The following is a 19,817-nucleotide window of genomic DNA, read 5'->3' on the forward strand; positions in this document are numbered from 1 at the left end:
TTTGAGAAGCTTCTTTTAGCTATCCGAACTGTATTCTGCATCCGCAAGAGGATATGTATTTATTTATTCATTAATATACACGGCACGCAGTGCTTTATTCCTTAAAAAGATACATATTTAAAATAATATAAACACTTCAATATGATATGAAAAACTTCAAAATTAAATTGAAAAGTATTATGTTACATAAATACTATATATAACACAGAAGTATTGTATAAAGAGCATATTTAGATATAAAAAAAATATTTAACAGTGTACGCAGATAAAATTTTAAAAGGAAGGGAATTTGTTTATTTTTTAAGAGGTAAAAAATATAATTATATTAAATACAATAAAATTCTTTTGTCGCAAAAAAAAATATTAAAAAATAGTAATAATAATAACAATTAAAAATATAAAAAAATAAGTATAGGTACACGTAAATATGATACACAATAGTACCCCATACAAAAGTAAACATAGAAAGCACTATAATCTAACAAATGTAAATTACCGTTCATCATCTTTGAAATAATGAAATAGAGTTGATTTATATAAACTATACTTTATGTGAAAAATATCAGCAACGTCGGAATAGTTATTGCCGAATACATGGAGTCGATTCAGAATAGCATTACAAGAGTTTACTGTTCGCATATTGTTGCAACTACACGGAAATACTTGACGAGTCATTCGTCCAGGTACCTTGATGAGTGCTAATAGATTTGGGCAGTTCTATATAAAGTTTACAATCTCAAATAAATTCAGTAAATCTATAATTTTTCTTCTCTTAGTAAGTTTCAACAAGTTCAAAGTATTTAATAAAAAAGCATAGTTAATGAATTCATATCTGATTCCAAGTTTAAAGTTAACGTATCTTAAAAACTTATTTTGAACTCTTTCTAGAGTATATTGCTGAGAACTTTAATACGGAGTCCATATAGTTGAGTTGTATTCCAACTGGCTCCTAACCAAAGCTGTGTACATCAATTTCAAAATAGCAATATTTTTAAAATCCTTAGTAACTCACAAAATAAAGCCTAGCATTTTTAGGGATTTTTAGGGATTTATTGGCTATGCAGTTTATGTGACTAACATCTTTGTCAGCTTTTGATCGAATATGACACCTAGATCTCGCACTTCAGAAACAGAAACTAATTTATCGTTTGCAATAAGATAATCAAATAAAATAGGATTATTTATTCTAAAATATCTCATGACTTGACATTTTTTAATGTTTAGTTGCAACTTGTTTGTCGAACACCACATCAACAATTTGTCAACATTTTTCTGTAGAGTTAAACAATCATTTACAGTGTTTTTTTACTTTAAAAATCTTTAATCGTCAGCAAACAACAATACCTCTACATCATCGAATATGTCTATTACATCATTTACAAAGATAACGCGCAGTATTGGACCCAAGTGGGATCCCTGAGGAACACCACTTTTTGCAAAGAAGGAATGAGATTGAATGTCATCAATTTTTACCGCCAGTATTCTATCGGTTAGATAATTTGTAAATCAATTCAGCATAGGTCTGCTAATACCCAGACTAGATAGTTTATTCACAAGATTTTTTAAACATACCTTATCAAAGGCCTTGCTAAAATCGGTATAGGTCGAATCAACCTGTTTTCGTTTTGTAAAAGTATCTGAAGTAACATTTTCATATAAAATAAGGTTAGTAAAAGTTGATCTCGAAGACATAAATCCATGTTGATGAGTGGTTACTATTTGGCTAATTCAAGAATATATTTTATTTAAAATAAGTTTTTCAAAAAGTTTTGGTATGGTAGATTGGGTGCATATTGGTCTGTAATTTGTGATGTCACTCCTATCTCCACTCTTAAATATGGGAGTTAAAAAACTTGATTTCCACAATTCAGGAAAGTGTCCCTCTGACAAAGTTTTGTTAATAATTATATGAAGTGGATAAAGTAGGAAATCGAAACATTTTCGTATGAATTCTTAATATTTGCAATTCACATAGAATATTATGTTTATTGTGTTATAAAATTTAGATTTTCCATTCGTCGTCAATTTTGTAAACACAACTGGAACTGAATAAAGGAAACGGCAAATCTAAATGAAGTAATAATAGCTTTTTAACAAAACGCCATTGTGCAAAACGTTTAATGGTGTCAATAATGTTTTATCATTTCGATGGCATTATTTTACGTAAATGAAATAAATTAGTGACCTTTAAACCTAAACATTAAAAAGAAGTGAAAAAATACAAAAATATTTTTTAAAACCTAGGAGGAAAAAATATCAATAATGTAAATAAATGTTGTGTTATAAATAATATATTAGGGATGATGTAGCGGCGAATTGGAAGACGGCAGCTGAAGACTGGTGGAGTGGAGGCGAAAGTTGCGGGAAGCCAATACTCAATATGGGCTGTAGCGCCATCGGAGAGAGAATTACTATATAGACTGACTTTTATCATACAGCTATTTAGCTTATTATTTAGCTATTTATTTAGCTATTTAGCTATTTATTCAAATAAAATATGAATGGACGACGAAAGAATGATAAAACAAGTATAATATGGCGAAAATAAGCGGTAATGTGAGACTAGGACGACCAAGGAAGACGTGGCATCAGATAAACCAAAATCTTAAGTCTGGTCAAGTCAAAAACAGACAGAACCGAAAGGCATGTATGACAAGATGTATGAATGTGGAAGAAGCTAGGGATATATGCCAGGATAGACGTGTATGGCGGTTCATTCTCTCTGCCTACCCCCACGGGGAAATGGCGTGATGGTAGTAGTAATAATAAATAATAAATGTTTACGAAAAAATATACTCCTAAAACGATTCAGATAAGATTCTTATTCAACACTTGTTAGAGTAATGTAGAAGTCCGAGGGCGGACGCGGCAACCTCCTAAACAAGCGTCTTGAGGGTGCGGCGGTGGAGTTTCTCGGACACGTGCTGTGGATGCCTCAGGGAGCCTTATTTAAAGTTGCCTCTTCTTCACAACTGTGGTCCTGGAGAGCCATCGATGACGATTTTTAGTTTTTTTTTAGCGTAACATGAGATTGACTTGGGAGGAGGTGAGAGTTCCAGCTGCCGAGTCTCCCGGAGACGACATAAGCCCGGTAAATAAATATGTCTAGATTTTTCAACAACAACAAACCATCACGCCGTTTCCCCGTAAGGGTAGGCAGAGAGGATAGAGCGCCACATCACTCTATCTTTGCATACAGATCTCGCTACTTCTACATTCGTACATGTTCTCATGCACACGCGCCGATTATTCCGACTTTTGACATGTCCATCTTCAAGTATTTTTGGATTTTGTCAAGCCATGTCTTTTTTCCATTCCACAATAACCCTATCATCTCGGGATCTATTGAATAATTATTTTCTGTTATGATATTCGTCTCTATAGATGAAATCCTCAGTCGGTTAAATTCCTATATTGGTCATTTTTTATCAAGTTTTTCAATTAGCAAATAGTATAATATTCTAATTATAGAATTAAGGATAGTCCAGAAGGAGCGTAGAACCATATTTGAATACATAGGACTGTGTTCAAAAATCCCCCCACTTTCGACGCGGGCAATCACTAAATCGCCGCGTAATGTTGCCAGATGGGAAAAAATATGATCATAACACAAATGTAAGGTAAAAAACAGAAATCTGTTAATTTCTCTAAAATTTTATTGTGCACGCGGAAATATTGATTGACACAACAGAATAGATAAGTAAAGGGTTATTTAATAAGAGTAATTGAATTAATGAACTTTGAACTTAAAATATAAAACAAATTTTATTTTACGTAAAACGGATATTTTTGTATCATTTTAAATAATATTTGATGTTTTAAATATAATGTCGGTCAAATGTCTACCACGGCGTTGTTTAATCCGAGGTCAAATTTTCACTAGTTGTCTCATTAGATGAGCAAAGTAGGGTTAAAAAAAATACTACCCTGGCAACACTAACGAAATGTGCATTTTGTTTTTTTCGACAATCTGACATGGAAAAAGAATTGTTTTTTTTAAGTAACTCATCTGCTACTTACACATGCATTTGCTAATTACACATGAAATGTGATCCCATCCTGTTTCTTTAAGATCCCAGCAGTATTTCTACACACGACACAACATGGCATAGTTCAATTCAAATCGGGAGTTGCGTACTGAGCAACGTCTATAAAGAAACTAATGGGTCAAAACATAAAACCACTCTTTTAAGAGTAGTTTAGTCACCTTCTGTTTGATGCGCGTATGCGGATTCTGAACTATTCTTAATTTTGTAATTCTAATATGCCTATCTACAGTTCTACATAAAATATTATTGAATTAAATGTGTCCTTAAAGTGTAATAATAATTTTTGATTGTTGCAAGTTAAATATCTCCTATAACTTAATTTAAACATTTTTTTTTTGCATAATTTCAAATGCCGTTTCAAAAACTCATTGTTTTAAAGAAGTAAATGTATATATTATTACTGGCGCTAAAGAGAAAAGGTCATTTTTATTGGCTGATTATCTAATTAATCATAATGTTTCAAGCTACTTTCCAATGCAATCAATTCATCAGACTTAACCGCAAGAATCACATAAAATGGTCAATATCGTATTTATTTTATTTTATACAATGATTTTAGCTCCAATATCTATAATGCATATTATGATATTTATATTACCTTTCTACTACTTACGTATCACCAAGATACAAACTACGTACTTTTAAAATTGAGGAAAAGTAATTAAAATATGTATTTCAAACTAATGTCTGTTGTTGGCCAAATAATTCAATCTGATAATAATAATAAAAATGTATGTTTCTGTGCCATTCATCGATTAAACATTGTAGCCGATTCACGATGTCTACATAACTTATAGACCACAAATCAATTGTGTTATTGATATGAATCTGCTACGAATTCCTAATATCAATACGGACTAAAGATCTTAAGTGGTATAATTTTAGACACGCTTAACTAACTTTCAGAGAGCGATGAAAATCTTTCAGCTCTCACAAAAGAAAAACGAACTAAAACCTTTTGGCTATTTCCAATTTCCGAAAGGGCATTCATCTCATTAAGATTTTGAAAGTTTCTACAAAAATGTGGAGCAAAAACTGACCGCTGGACGTGATCACTGTTGGTTAGCTTCGCTTCCCCGCCATTCCAGCCGCGATTTGCGGCTCGGCCGGTTGTGTCTGGTTCTGTAGTAACCGAGTTAACTATGTTATTTACATTGTCGAAGTGAAGTTAAAACCAGTTTCACGCATTTTAAGTAAAGCATCTTCGCTAATCTGAAAAAGATGGATTCAGACCACGCGTTGGAGGAATTGATGGGGAAGCTAGGTAAATATTATATTTTTTTTTAGTTTGTTTAATACGTTACAAAGTAGTAAAACTAGCCGATGTTTTTGTCTAGAAGTGAAAGTACAGTATTCGCTTTTGCATACCTCTTCTGTCTCTCTCCGTGCATTATGAATTATATTTACATAATTTGCATTGTATGAAACGTTCGACTACGCGCAGTCTTTAACTTCAGTAAAATTATTACTTTATAATTACAATGTTTAATCGGAATTGAAACCGTCTGGAAACTATTTAGTGTATTTAATGGCCACGTGTTTGTGACGTACGATTTATTTCGTTTCGTGTGTCTACTTTTTTACTGTTTTTTTTACGTCAAGAAACTGTCTCTTCATTGGAAAACTTTTTTATAGATTTTCTCGACCTTCAGTTGTAAAATGGAATTAATTGTAAAACGATATTTATTAGTTATGAGAGAAACATTTTAAAAGTATTAATATTTTTGCTGCTTATAATGATAAAAGTAAATTAATTTATACAAAGTTGTTAAACAACACGTTTATGTTTTACATAGTTTCTCAGTTTTCTTTGCTGTTGTAATTTATTTAGTATTTACTATGTTTTCCCTGGCTCGATTCAGAATAAGTTGTTGTTGTAATGGACGTTATATTTTATCATAACATATTTTCAAAATATCTTTAAACATCCGAGTCATATAAACAAAGTGATGAGTCGAAAAAATAAAGTTGTATATCATCTTAAATAATTCATCTCTGTGCGGGGTTTGATAAAATACGTTTGTTTTTTTCTGATTTTGTGTAGTATTTGTTTTGGATCGCGAGTAAATATAACATTATCACCAAACACATGCGTAATGTATTTCTTTATCGCGTAGGTATTGAAAAAAGGCAGATGTTTGTGAAATTTTTATCAAGTACATCAATTTTCTGAGTTCGTTACCTACCAATTACATTTATTAGTTCCGATGATATTCATGAGGGCACGCATTCAATTTTAGCTAAAATAATTACTAAATAATATCACCCTTATGTACAAAGTAGGCTGAATGGAAGGGAGAGTCCTGTCAAAATGCGAGCAGTTAGGCGAATGTGTGGTAAAACTATTTATGATAGGTGCACAAATGTCGAGATCCGTGCATTATGAAGGCTTAGACGAGCATTGTCGTCAAAATCAAGAAATGCGTGCTGCTGTTATGTACTTACAGTACATTTTGTCATTTAGTTACCTGGTGGTATAAATTACGTTCTCCACAGGATGAAATATACCCAGAGTTCTGATGCATTTGGCACTTAACAATCTGGTAAAGCCCCTGGGACCAATGTTAACATCTTACGAAATGCATAAATCATGTATTTTTATTGAAAAGGATCGTTTATAGAAAGCACTTGAAAACCATATGCTTTAACGCGTGAGAAATATTATTTTGCGTAAATCTTAGGATGTAGCGGGGGAAGAATAAATGTACCTATTTTTTGTATCAATCCTACCCCTCCAAAAGAACAACATTTGCATTATATAAATCCATAATATGCGGTTATTTTCATATGTTTTGGTGAACATTGGTTGCACAGATGTTTGATATTTTGTTCAGTGCTGTCTGATTTAGTCGGGGGTAGTCAAATTTTAGATTTGAGTTGTCTTCGCAATAACAATTCCTCCGAATTCGCGAATCACCTAATCAACTTGAATCATGACTTTAATAAAGATACGGGAGTTAAAATCTTACATACAAATAATAAATGATTAAAAATAAATTGTATTGAAATATTTTACGTTTGGAAGGTCTTAAAAAATAATGCTGCTTTGATCAATGATTAAACAACCTTTCAATATAGCCCATTATACGATGTTCCATAGTAATGGCCACCCTATACCTTTCCAAAACTATTTCTCCCACAACATCAAACATTCTCATAACCTAATCAGTGCATGTAAGGGTTGCCTACTAAAAGCTTGGCATATTGGTTTTATATTTTTGTGCAACAACTATGGCGAAGGTGTAAATTGGGTTTTGCATGTAGTTTTAATTGGTGTCCTGACGAAGAGACGAGTATGTCTCAAAACCGGTAGACATAAGAAAGTCGGTAGGAGATTATATACAAATATTTAATAAAATTTAGTAAAATGTTTGACCATTAAGTTAATGCTTTAAATATGAATAAGATTTTAGGCGTTTTGACCTTGCAAACCTAAAAACATAATGTTGACTTACTGTCAATAATTTCCAGATGTTCACATAAAGATGACTATGTTGTCGAAATGTTCAAACCTCCTGTGTGCCAAAAATACAATTTGATAAATGGTGGGTCAATAAAATATAATCAACTGAAATCAGTTCAACGATTCGCGTTTGATGAACGCCATTGCTGATGTCCAGCAGCAGTCCTCTTAGGGTTATATCATACACTAGCGGACCCGACAGACGTTGTTCTGGCCGAACGCTGGCTTGCCTGCTATTACCTTGGAAAAAGACTTTTCATCGATAAGTTGGTACCTAGGTACTTTTTAATGATTAAATTCCAGAACAAAAAACATTAATATCAAATATTGAATTTATGTAGGTTATCTGGGTAGATACTTATGGTTGAGTTCCAAAACATAAAAGAACTCATTTTCGAATTTAGAATTATTTTTGCAAATGTCAAACTTGGCTTTCCTCACAACAGAGGAAGCACTTAATTCATGAATGCGATTTTCAAAAATGTATTTAATGTCAGTTGTTAATATTATTTTAGCATTACTAAAAATCCAATAAAAAGTAATAAATGGGAAGAATTTATAAGGAATGTAAAGAAAGAAGCTGATTGTGATCCATAAAAAGCGAATGTTGTTTGTAAACATTTAAAAACAAACTTTTTTTAAACTAAATAAATAACATCCTTCCATTTTTTTTGTGTGCATTTTCGTCGAATTGAACCCTGGTAAGTCGATGAAAAAAAGATTTACGCTTCTTACTTTTTTTCACAGATTCTATTGAAAATTTACATATTTTTTAAATATCTACGAACACACACAGCACAAAGATTTACATTCCGCTGAAAACTGCACAAAAATTGGTTAAGCCGTTTAGGAGAAGTTCCCATTACAATAATCATTTGTGGTTATCTCTGCTTTGAAAAACGATAACTGTCGTGATAACAAAAAAGATAACGTTTCATTGATAAGTTGATATAGTATACATATTTATAGTTCTTGTAGGTATATTACAAAGTATTATTATTTGTTTTTAACATTTCCTTGCTAATAGTGTCTTGTTAAATACAAATAACCCTCGCAAGTTGCAAGGGCACGAATCACATTTCAAACCAGGGTCCTAATTACAATGGAAAATTAACGTCATCTTCAATATTGTCCATAAAGTAAAATATAATTTTCAGTGCGTGAATTTGTTTATTTATAGTAAAACTCTAATTATTTTCGTTGGTTACCTGAACTTAAACATGTTTAAAAAAATTACCTGCATGTATAATATTTCTGTTTTTTTCATTTGAATATTTATTTATTAATCCTTGCGGAATTAGTACCTACATTCATTTTACAAAAATTAAATATTTTTTTAGTCTAAGCATATCTCTGTTGTTGATAAAAATATTTTTTCTTTTGGAAAGTCTTTTGTTAAGTTTTGTCAGTAGTTAATTGTATAATTTCAGTCCTTAGTTTATTAGTGTCGACTGTCCTTGCCTCGTTTTAGATGGTTGTATATGATATTTTTCTGGTATTCTCGTATTGTGTCCATGTTTCAGTTCTTCCAAACTTTCAGTTCTTCGTCTACAATAACACGAGCCTCTAATTTATAAATAAATTTTAATGATTCTAGTAAGAATTCAGTAATATTTAATGGCTTAGTTTGTTTAAAGAGTTCTCTTGTTGCTGTTGGATAGGAAAGGTCATAATATACTAACATTAATATTTTATTTTGCTGTCTTTGTAGTCTGTTTATGTCATTTTGATTTCCTGTTCTTTATAATAGTTGCATTTAACACTATTTAGTTTTTGCATAGGCTTCATACATTAGAATTTTTTCCGTTTCTGGAAAAAAAATTTTTTTTTAAAAAAGACTCGATAATGTCGCCACTTTGCATGTGAATTTTTCATGTCAATTGTCTGTCTATTGTTAGTCCTAAGTATTTAACATGTCCATATATTATTTTTAGCATAAATTTTAAGTCATTTTTTTCTAGATTCAAAATGTATTACTTAAGCTATAGATTTAAAACATTACTTCATAAATATACTTTCTCAGGGATTCTAGTTTAAAGAGTTAAGTTACTTAAATTTAATTGCTTAGTTTGTTTAAAAGTTCTTTAGTTGATGTAAGTCCTTGGTTAACTTTCCTCTATACGCAGCTGACGGAGAATTCCCTAGGGTTTATAACAGCTGCAGGTGGATAACGGATGGTAGGCTTCTGGATTCCCTCAATGTTTCCATATTGGCATTCTCCAGTTCGCAAATGTTCATAATACCTTCTCTCAAATATTTTTAAGATTTTGTAAAAGCAATGCTTCCTGCTCTTAAACCTTTGAAATCATCATTATTATAATGAATCCTCATTCCAGTAGGCAACTGGAGGAGTCCATATTTGTGTGCATCACTCTTATATTTATGTTTCAATATCATTAATATCGTGTTATTCACCAAATTTCCCTTTCGAGGGTCTTTTTTGCACCACAACAGGCCAGGAGGGCCAATAACGGTGGTGAATCACATCACAGAACACTCAGGCTTGAGAAAAATCTAATTTATTTTTTTGTGTTCTCACCAGAACCTTCCGTGCGTGGGTCAAGCATCTTGACCACTACACCACGGAGGCCGCCTTAAAAGAAAACGCGGTCTGACTTTTTTTTCATACAAATGTATTCCCGTATTTTCTCTCTTCTCTCTTTATTATGGGAACTACAACAATCCAAAAACCGTTAAAAGCTTATATGATAACTGTTTTTAAAAAACGCAATAGGTACCGACACGAAAAATTTCATTTTGATACTTTTTCTTTAAAAACCAGCAAAATCGGTTTAGTTTTGGGGTGCGGACCGACGTGCAGTTGTCTTTTTCGCATAGTATCGAGGAGACATTTGCGAAAGAGTGTCAGAAAAATAATGTTCAAATACCCATTCATCAAAATTCTCTGCCAAAGCAACAGTATGATGCACCCGAAATTAAATTTCCGATTTGAGATACACATTCAGATATGTTTTAATTAAATAGATTAAAGTTTTCAAAAAATAAAATAAAATATTTAAGTTAAATAATTAACATAAGCGAAAATATATTCATAATGTACTTACAATAATTTATTTTAGCCAGATACTTCGCACACCGTAAAGTCCGATTATTTCAGTTCTTCAGAGATATCTCACTGTTACTTTTGGCTAGCTATATCCTCTAAACAAATCCAACCACTGCAATTTTATTGGTGATAACTCAAGAATAATACTAACGCCAAGGATAAACTGGCAAAATCCGAAAGTTCCTCGTCTAAAACCTACGAGTTCTACATTTCACGAGAGAATTGTAATGTGTAAAAATACATTCTTGTAATAATAGTATGTAAAAAGTACATCTTAATGATGTAATAACTTATATTTACATATAAATAATTAATTTAAAACTACTTGGTACACTTCCACTCATTTGTTTGACCGATGAGCGCTTTCACCCTCTTTCAAATCTAAAATATGTTATATGCAACAACTATGGGGAACAAGAAACCAAAATGATATAAACAGACTACGATAGGAAAATAAATATTGAAGCGTATATGATCTCCCTTATCTAACACCAACGAAAGAACTTTTTTTTTAAACTGAGCAATTAAATGTGAATGAACTTTTTCAACAAGAATCTTTAAAATTTATTTATAAGTTAGCCACTAATATTATTGTAGACAGAGAACTAAAACTGGAAAAAATTATATTAAACATGGACATAATACAAAAATATCAGATGAATATCGCATTCAACATTCCAAAACAAGACAAGGACAATCGAGACTAATAAATCAGGGACTGAAATTATACAACAAACTACCAGACAAAACTCAACAAAAGACTCAAACAAACTTTTCAAAAAGCGTTAAAAATATAATTATCAACAACAGAGTATAAATAAAAAATGATATATTATTTCTGTAAAATGTATGTAATAATCCGTAAGCATAGAATTAAGAATAGTCCAGAAGGAGCGTAGAATCATATTTGAATATATCTGACTGTGTCCAATAATTCCCCCACTCCGGCTTACTCTCGCCGCGCGTGTTTGTGAAGTCGCCGGGTAATGTTGCTCGATGGAAAAAAAATCATAACACAAATGTAAGGTAAATAAAAAAAGTAATCTGTTAATTTCTCTAAAATTTTATTGTGCACTCGGAAACATTGATTGACACAACAGAGTAGATAAGTAAAGGGTCATTTAATAAGAGTAATTGAATTAATGAACTTAAAATTTTATTTGATATAAAACGGATATTTTTACATCATGTTAAATAATATTTGATGTTTTAAAGATAATGTCGTTCAAATGTTCCCCATGGCGTTGTTTAATCCGAGGTCTAATTTTCATAAGTTATTTTATTAGATGAGCAAAGTAGGGTAAAAAAAAATTCTACCCTGGCAACACTAACAAAATTTCCATTTTGTTTCTTCGATAATCTGACAGATGGAAAAATAATTCATTTTTTAAGTAATGCATTTGTTATATACACATTCATTTGCAAATTACAGATGAAATATTATTGCATCCTGTTTCATTAAGATCCTAGTAGTATTTCTAAACTTTAAAAGGACACAACACGGCATAGTTGAATTCAAATCAGGAGTTGCGTACTGAGCGACGTCTACAAAGAAACTAATTGGTCAAAACGTAAACCTACTCATTTATGAGTAGTTGAGTCGCCTTCTGTTTGATGTGCGTATGCGGTTTCTAGACTATTCTCAATTATATGTCCGTAAGGGTTAGTAAATAAATTTCAAATAAAAAAAAATGGACATCTTTAGACTGCTGAATATTATACAGTGTAAGGATAATTTATATAAAACTAAATATTATCTCAGTGTGGGTGCATTACAATGAAATTCCATCAAGAATTGTTAATAAATAATTTAAATCATATTAGTACATCTTAGTTTATAGTTCTACACTTATTGTTAATAGTTCTAAATTTGAGAAGACTAATAAAATATAAAGGATTGGCTAGTTGCGTTTTGCATTCTGTAGGTATTCCGCTTATATTGTTGGATGCATAAACGCATGATGAAGAGCCGGATCGTATATTGTTTAAAGGTTTGTCTTACAGGCACAATATTCCAATTACTTGCATCAGTCCAGTACCAGTCCAGTACCAGTACACTTCGTCCAAAGTCCGTGAATTAATTCCAGCATACATTCATAATATTAATAGTTCAACGCGCCTCGCCATTAGCCTATTGCCAAGTCAAATGTATTCATGCATTCTCGTTAAGTTTGATTAGTAAGTGACAAGTGATTCAAGATACGAGGGACATGGAAGAACAGTGGTCCAAGTCCATAAACAATTGTAAAAATAAATATTTGTAATTCAGAAACAGCCTGAGTTTGTGAGAAAACAAGTTTTGCCCTAAAAAATTATATTTTGTTTATTTATTTAAAATTTCAAGTACAAAAATGTATGCATTTTGGCGGGCTCATTGCTAAAAGCAATATCTTCATGTCAATCAAAAAACATACAGGCCAAAATAAAATTTTACGTACTAAAATAAAAATCATTATATAAAGACAAATATTTATTTTTAAATTACGTCTGTTACCGAAATTATAGGCCTTACACATCAAATAAGCTTATAAATAAAAATATTTACCACAAATTGAGCCCGCGTGGAGTAAAGAATAATGGCGTTATGTCAAAAAGTACGTTTCAATTTTCAATATATTTATTTATTCATATATATGTACATTACAAAATGGAATATCTTAATTCATACATATAGAAATAATTAAAATAATTAGGTAAAATTAAGTATATATAAAAAAAACACATTAATATACAATATATTTAAAGAATAATATGTTAAAAAAGTAAGAGAATCTTGTAACGAAAAACTCCCTCAGAGACGTGAAAAATGACAATGTCCAAAGTGATATTGTTCAACATAGAGATAGCTCTTCCAACAGGCATAACCATTGGCATGTGAAACAGTGTATGCTGACGCTGTCTAAGATAATTATCAGGAACATAAAAGCTAATGCTCCGCATAATTTAAGGGTTGTCAATAATATCGCGCAACAATCAAAAGAAGTGCGTTGTTAAATACACATTCCTTCTCGTATTCAAACTGCTGTAGCCAAGCATACCCTGGAGGAACTCAGTGGGATAAAGCCATGGATAATATCCGCACTCCCTCATGTAGAGAAACCGAAGAAATATCTTCTGAATCCTCTCCACCATAAGAGAGTACTTCGACTCACACGGTCCCCAAATCATCGAGCCACTCTCGAGTCTACTTCGCACCAACGAGTTATAAAGAATTCGTTCTTAGATAATGACTGTTAAACATTTCAGTTGATTGATGTGAGAAAATTCCTGTGGAAATTTTAATAAATTTAAATACACAAATATATTTTGAGTAATGTACTACACGGTTGATTTATTTATTTGATTAAATCACTTTATTTATAATATTTAAATAAAAAATAAACAAAAAAAAATAATTTAAATAACACTATTATTTCTTTACGTTTTTACACTAGAATATTTCATAGTCCCCGGACTGGCACCTGAAGCGTAAGATTGATCATCTTCGTGTTACAAAAATGATCAAGATACGCTGCGATTGGTTTACCAATGCAGTGCTTTATGCATCATAAGGAGCGGAAAGGGAATGATGATAATAATGATTATTTCATAATTAAACCTAAAGCGTTATCCTAAAGCTGTTCTTCCATGATGTAATAATTTTAGTATGGATCATATTCACTCCTGAGTTCATCGGGATAGATTCTATTAGGTTTTGCACAAAACTGTAATTGTTATTTATTCAATCAGCACTGCTTGCCTTGGTAAAAGGACAGCATGTGTGGTATTTTCTTAGGTATTTTGTACATTTGGAACTTTGAGTAAATTTAAATTAGATTTGTAGTGTTGCTTCCATTATAAAAAAAATCAACATAATGATCCATGTAAGACTGAGATGACATATAAAATCTTTTTTGGTGACCATGCAGGGTACATGGCGTGTAATTTGAACAGGTTTGTTAAAAAACGGCGTTACTACGATAATTCACACAGGGGCTCAGAAGGTAATAATAATACGAGTATTATCGAGGTAGGCACTAGGCACTAAGCACCTTTAATTAACTTAATTAATTTTCATATATTTTTACATAAATTAGACTTAATTTAACTACAACCGATCCGAAGGGATATTTTAGTTATTTCTTAAGTATGGATGTATATTGTTTTAAAAAATTACTTTAAAAAGTGCTAATTGCCAGATCACCAAGTTCCTAGTTCGTTAATAGTAAAATGAGGGATGAAGTTGGATTGGCATGAATTAGCTCGAAGTCTTGGGTCTTTCGTTTTTATGAATATATTGTATACAATTATTGTTTTGCCCTTGTTTGTCTTTGCTTAATAGTTTTATGTTCTTTTTGTTTTATTTCTTTTTCTCGTTTCTTGCATTTATGTTTCTTCGTGTAACTGATGAAATTGGCTTAGGCCGTATATATAATAAATATTAAAAAATAATAACAAGTAAAAGTATATTTTTTCTACAGACGCACTTCTCGGGTTGTTCTATGATAATATATTGATTTTTCTGACATTTCTGATTTCATTGACATGAAACGTGAAACATCATATACTAACCTGCCGTTGTTCTCGTTTTTCTACATAATTTCGCTATGATTACTAAGCATTATATCCAAAGACAATATTTTATTAAAGAGAGACACTAAAACATTAAAAACATATCTTCTCTTATCATCCAATTAGATAATGTTTTATGTGGCTATTGTCGACAAACAGTGGCAAGTTTAGTGGCGAGTACACGCTGACCTTAGTTTATAAAAATATAAATTATTGTCTTATCAAGTTTACGAATTGTTTAGCACATAATTATTATCAATGTTCATTTTTAAACCATTGCTTTAAGGCGAAGTAAAAAGTTCTAATTTCTGCAATGGAAAATAAGGATGTTTTATTTTTATATCTTTACGAAATCAGATTTTTAAAATTTTTCCTCGGACAGGATAACATAATGAGCTTTTAATTGTATTGTGAAAGTCAAAACGTTCGAAAAAAGAAGTAAAATTATTTCAAGTTTAACACATGTCTAACAGCAATTTTCTGAGTTTTGAGAGTACTTGTTTGAAGAAAATATTAGGTACCCATAAGGTGGTTCGGTTTCATTTCCAACATTTAAGTCCGAGAACGGATGCAGCAGCCTCCTATATCTAACGTCTTGAGGGTGCGGTGGTGGACCTGGCTTGGCCACGTGATGCTGATGCCTCTAGTTGCCTTTTCTTCTCACCTGCTGGTTCTCGCCGTCCAGGGAGGCCGTCGATGACGATTTTTCGGCTTTATTCGGCGGAACTTAGGGGCGCGAGATTGACGTGTGAGGAAGAGAGAGTGCTGGCTGACGATAAAGTCTTCTGTAGGCGTCTGGTGATGTCCACATGGTCCACTTAGATGCGAATGTGGAAAAGAAAAAGGACGCATGCCATTTCATCGCCTATTATATGTTGGTTCAGGTTTGAAGGTTGTTTGTCAATCGTACACGCGCGTTATGACAATATAATCTAACAAACCAAGGAGATAAAAAAATAAATCGTCGTTTTTTGTACCTTATTCCAGCGTGGATTTTAAAACAAACCTAGCGCCTTCAAAATAATACGAACTACTTTTTTATTTACAAAAAAATAACTTTCTCGTAATACTTCTAATTCATATAATAAATTATAACATTTCAAACGTTATTATACAACTATACATGTACAACTAGACAATTTGTTTAATGTTTATATGGGCATAGATAAATATGTTACGTACAACAATAAATAATATTTACTTTATGGAACGTATTTTGTTGTATAAATTATTATAATTATTTTTTGTGGTCTCGCACTATTAACTATTATCATCTGCTTTAGAAATCATTTTGTTTTGATAACCCTCGACATTAGCCAAATTAGCCAATTACAAACGACTATGGAGTGGGGACAGAATATTTAATGATTTAGTCGATATTCGTTTACTGATACATGCTAGGAAATTCGACCCTTCGGGTCTCATTTAAGCGTCCCCCCGGGCGTCAAATAATATTCCCTTAGGGCCTCGGTTAGTGGGAATCTCAGACAAAAAAGAAGTTCAGTGGTTTTTTTTTTTTTTTAATTGTTAAAAGACGATTAAATTTAGCCAAAAATTTTTTTTTTCTTTTTATATATCGTATTATCAGCGCTACATTTTTAAAAAAATTTTGTGTTTCTAAAATAACTGCGTGTGACGTCAGAGGTTAATTTCCGCTTATTCTCATTCAGTTCTTCCCATTGGTCCAGAAACTGCAAGCAGACTGGAAATCTTCCATAGCTCTCATATCAAAGGTTGATTCGTATGAACCAGTGACATCGTTCAAAGTAGTGCGTTTTTATTTTTTTTTAATAATTTCTCGTACCTTTTCAAGAAACTTTGCCGTGTTCAATTAATTGCTCTAATTTTTACCCCGCGCAAGAAAACATTTTTTTTATCCAATTTCCCGTAGGGCTGAAGTTCCTCATTATAAATTTTGTCCGTTTGAACCCTACAATGCAATGTATTTTTTTGTTGTTTAGAGCGATTAAATTTATTATTATCCACTCAAAATATTCAGATAGTAAACTTAAATCTCAACGCAAAATAGTAAACGACTGAAATTTTATAGTGACGTCATTCGAACCGGCTAATGACAGATAATAGACCCTGTATGTTCCTAGATTCCTTATAACAAACATTTGGACAACCTAGTTTATATAAATGAAGGTAGGAATTTATCATTTTGCCCATGTCCAGGCGGATAAAGAATACAGTTCTGTGTGTGAAATAGAACCAGAACCCTGGACGAGTGTTTTTGGTCCTCAGGTAAAAATCCTGAATACAGAAATGTAGTGGAGATAAGTCCACCTCGTTGTGTAGTGGATGGCGCAAACGCCTACCATTCTTGAGGTCCTGGATTCGGTTTCTGGTAGGGTGGACGCAAAATATTTCTTTTCAGGGTTGTTTTAACGGCAATATTTTATTGTTCCTGTATAGGCATCTCAAGCGTAATACTGATTACCTTACCTTCATGTAACAGATTATATAAATACGCTGCATTTGGTTTACAAATGTGGTTCTATATGCACCACTGGAATGATGATGCTAGTCAAATAATACTTTCGGGAATTAGATATTTTCTTATATCTACTAAATAACTGGGGTTTTTTAAAGTTTTGGTCAATCTTTGATCATTTAAATCATTAACCATCTTATATCAATTGAACGTAATTATGCAGAAAGCAGCCAGTCCACAATTTTGAAAAAAATGATACATTGGTGTTATCGGGTGCAGTAAGGTCAATTCTATGTTCTGCTAAAACAGCCAGACCGCTTTCATACAAAAAACTGTAATGTCTAATCACCTTCTAAAAATTAGTGTCGATCACAAAAACGCGATATCTTAATTTGCAGAAAACACCCACAGCACTAGAAAAATCTAACGGTACTTTGAAAATTATTAAAATTGGTCAAATGCATAATAAGAATCTTGTTTGTGATATTTAAAAAAAACTAATATATTCATTGTTTACTATTTGTTCAAAAACATTCTAACTGTCGTGAAGATTTGATTATTCACTCTTTTCACGAAGGTGCTATTATCTCAGTTTCACTTTTCTTTGGCTGGCTGCTTTCTGCGCAACTACGTTAAATTTTAACTATTTCATGTGTAATATGTACCTGCTTCTAGAATTCTGTTTTTTTTTCAATTGCCGTTTCCCTTATGAATATCTACCAAGATTGCTTCTCTAATCAAATACAAATTTGCATTTTTGATCATTTAAAAATTATGCAAGCATTTTCCTCCAACTGACAACAATGCTTTTCTCACAGAAGAGAATATTTTTCTACTATTTTAAGAACGCGTTGTTACGCATCGTAAAATAATAAAATCATCTTTGTAAATGGCTGTAAAGTTTTCACACGTTTATCTTTTGCTTCTGATTTATCCTTATCAACACAGATAAGAATTCCCTAATAAAAAATACGGCTTCGTAGTAAAAATATTTTAGATATTAAAATCTATTTTTTACATTTTTTTACAATACGTCGAATAAGCGCAATACAAAATAACCAGGCTTGAAAATATTATTTATTTTTTACTAGTGCCATGTACAATATTTCATCATAATACACTTATCCACACCAGGTGGTGCACGGGCACTGCATTGGTAAACCAAATCTTGATCATCTGTTACTTGAAGCAAGGAGATCAGTCTTACCATCGTGCCAATCCAGGAACTATAAAACATTGCAGTGTTAAACCACCTTAAAAACAAATATTTCACGTAGACCTTACCAGGAATCAAACCCGGGTCCTCAAGCATGGTCTGTACCCAGGCGGGTGAAGAATACAGATCTGTGTACTCTCAAGTAAAAATCCTTAAAAATATAATCGAGTAGAAATAAGTCCACCTCGTTTAGTGATTGGAGCATTTGCGTACCATTCTTAAGGTCCTTGGTTCGATTCGAGGTTGTTCTACACTGCAGATGTTTTATTGTTCCTGGCCTGACACCTGTAGCTCAATCACAAATAACTATCGACGTGCTGATAAGCGACGTGAAAACAATTTCTTGCTATGGTTGTTTATCATATTCGCGATCACAATGCAACATCCGTGAACACCTAATATTAAACGTCAAAATATTTACGTTTTGCGACGTATGATCCTGCTGCGCAATCGCATATTTGAATTTCACCGGTAAAAATATGGAAAATATTACAAAACTGCTATTTTTATTTATTTATTATTTGTTATGCTATTTTTTTGCATTTAGCTGGCGGTTGGCAAGCTAAATGTCAAGAAAAGCAGTCGCCATAGTAATTGTAATTTATTTTTCACTTTTTTGTATTCGATACTCCTTACTATTTTGCAAATGCAATATACTTATTGTATAATTTTTTTTGGTAAACGTAGATTTTTCGCTAATGAACTGTATTTGTTTAAGAGGAAAACAAAAATCAAACCGACACGAGCGTTGACTTAGAGATTACACACGCGTTGACTTATGACTGCGATAACTTAAGCATGTTCATTATTGTTCATTGTGATCACTCAAATGCTTAGCATGTTTTTAAGCACGTCGATAGTTATTTGTGATTGAGCTACGATTTATCTCTATGATGATTTGTTATACCTATTTTTACAATCACTTCCTTATTCAAATTAAATAGTGCATAAGGTATTGCATTAGTACATACTGTTTATCATAAACCATTCATTAATTTTAGAATGAAAACTGTTTTTTGACAACGTTGCGTCGA

At 32.0% G+C, this 19,817-nt stretch overlaps 1 protein-coding gene across 1 annotated transcript in view; it reads left to right on the forward strand.

Moving 5' to 3' along the window:
• Positions 1 to 5,130: 5,130 nt before the first annotated feature.
• The window catches only part of LOC148276094 (organic cation transporter protein), a 34,019-nt gene continuing 19,332 nt past the window's right edge, over positions 5,131 to 19,817 (forward strand). Inside the window, exon 1 of the mRNA XM_088234769.1 lies at positions 5,131 to 5,313. Within this exon, the coding sequence (XP_088090895.1) occupies positions 5,271 to 5,313 (43 nt within the window). The 5' untranslated portion in view covers positions 5,131 to 5,270. The remainder of the gene's footprint in view (positions 5,314 to 19,817) is intronic.

This window comes from Micrasema longulum, unplaced genomic scaffold (genome assembly GCF_059751315.1).
Source record: "Micrasema longulum isolate JH-2025_06_02 unplaced genomic scaffold, ASM5975131v1 h1tg001280l, whole genome shotgun sequence".
Taxonomy (NCBI): domain Eukaryota; kingdom Metazoa; phylum Arthropoda; class Insecta; order Trichoptera; family Brachycentridae; genus Micrasema; species Micrasema longulum.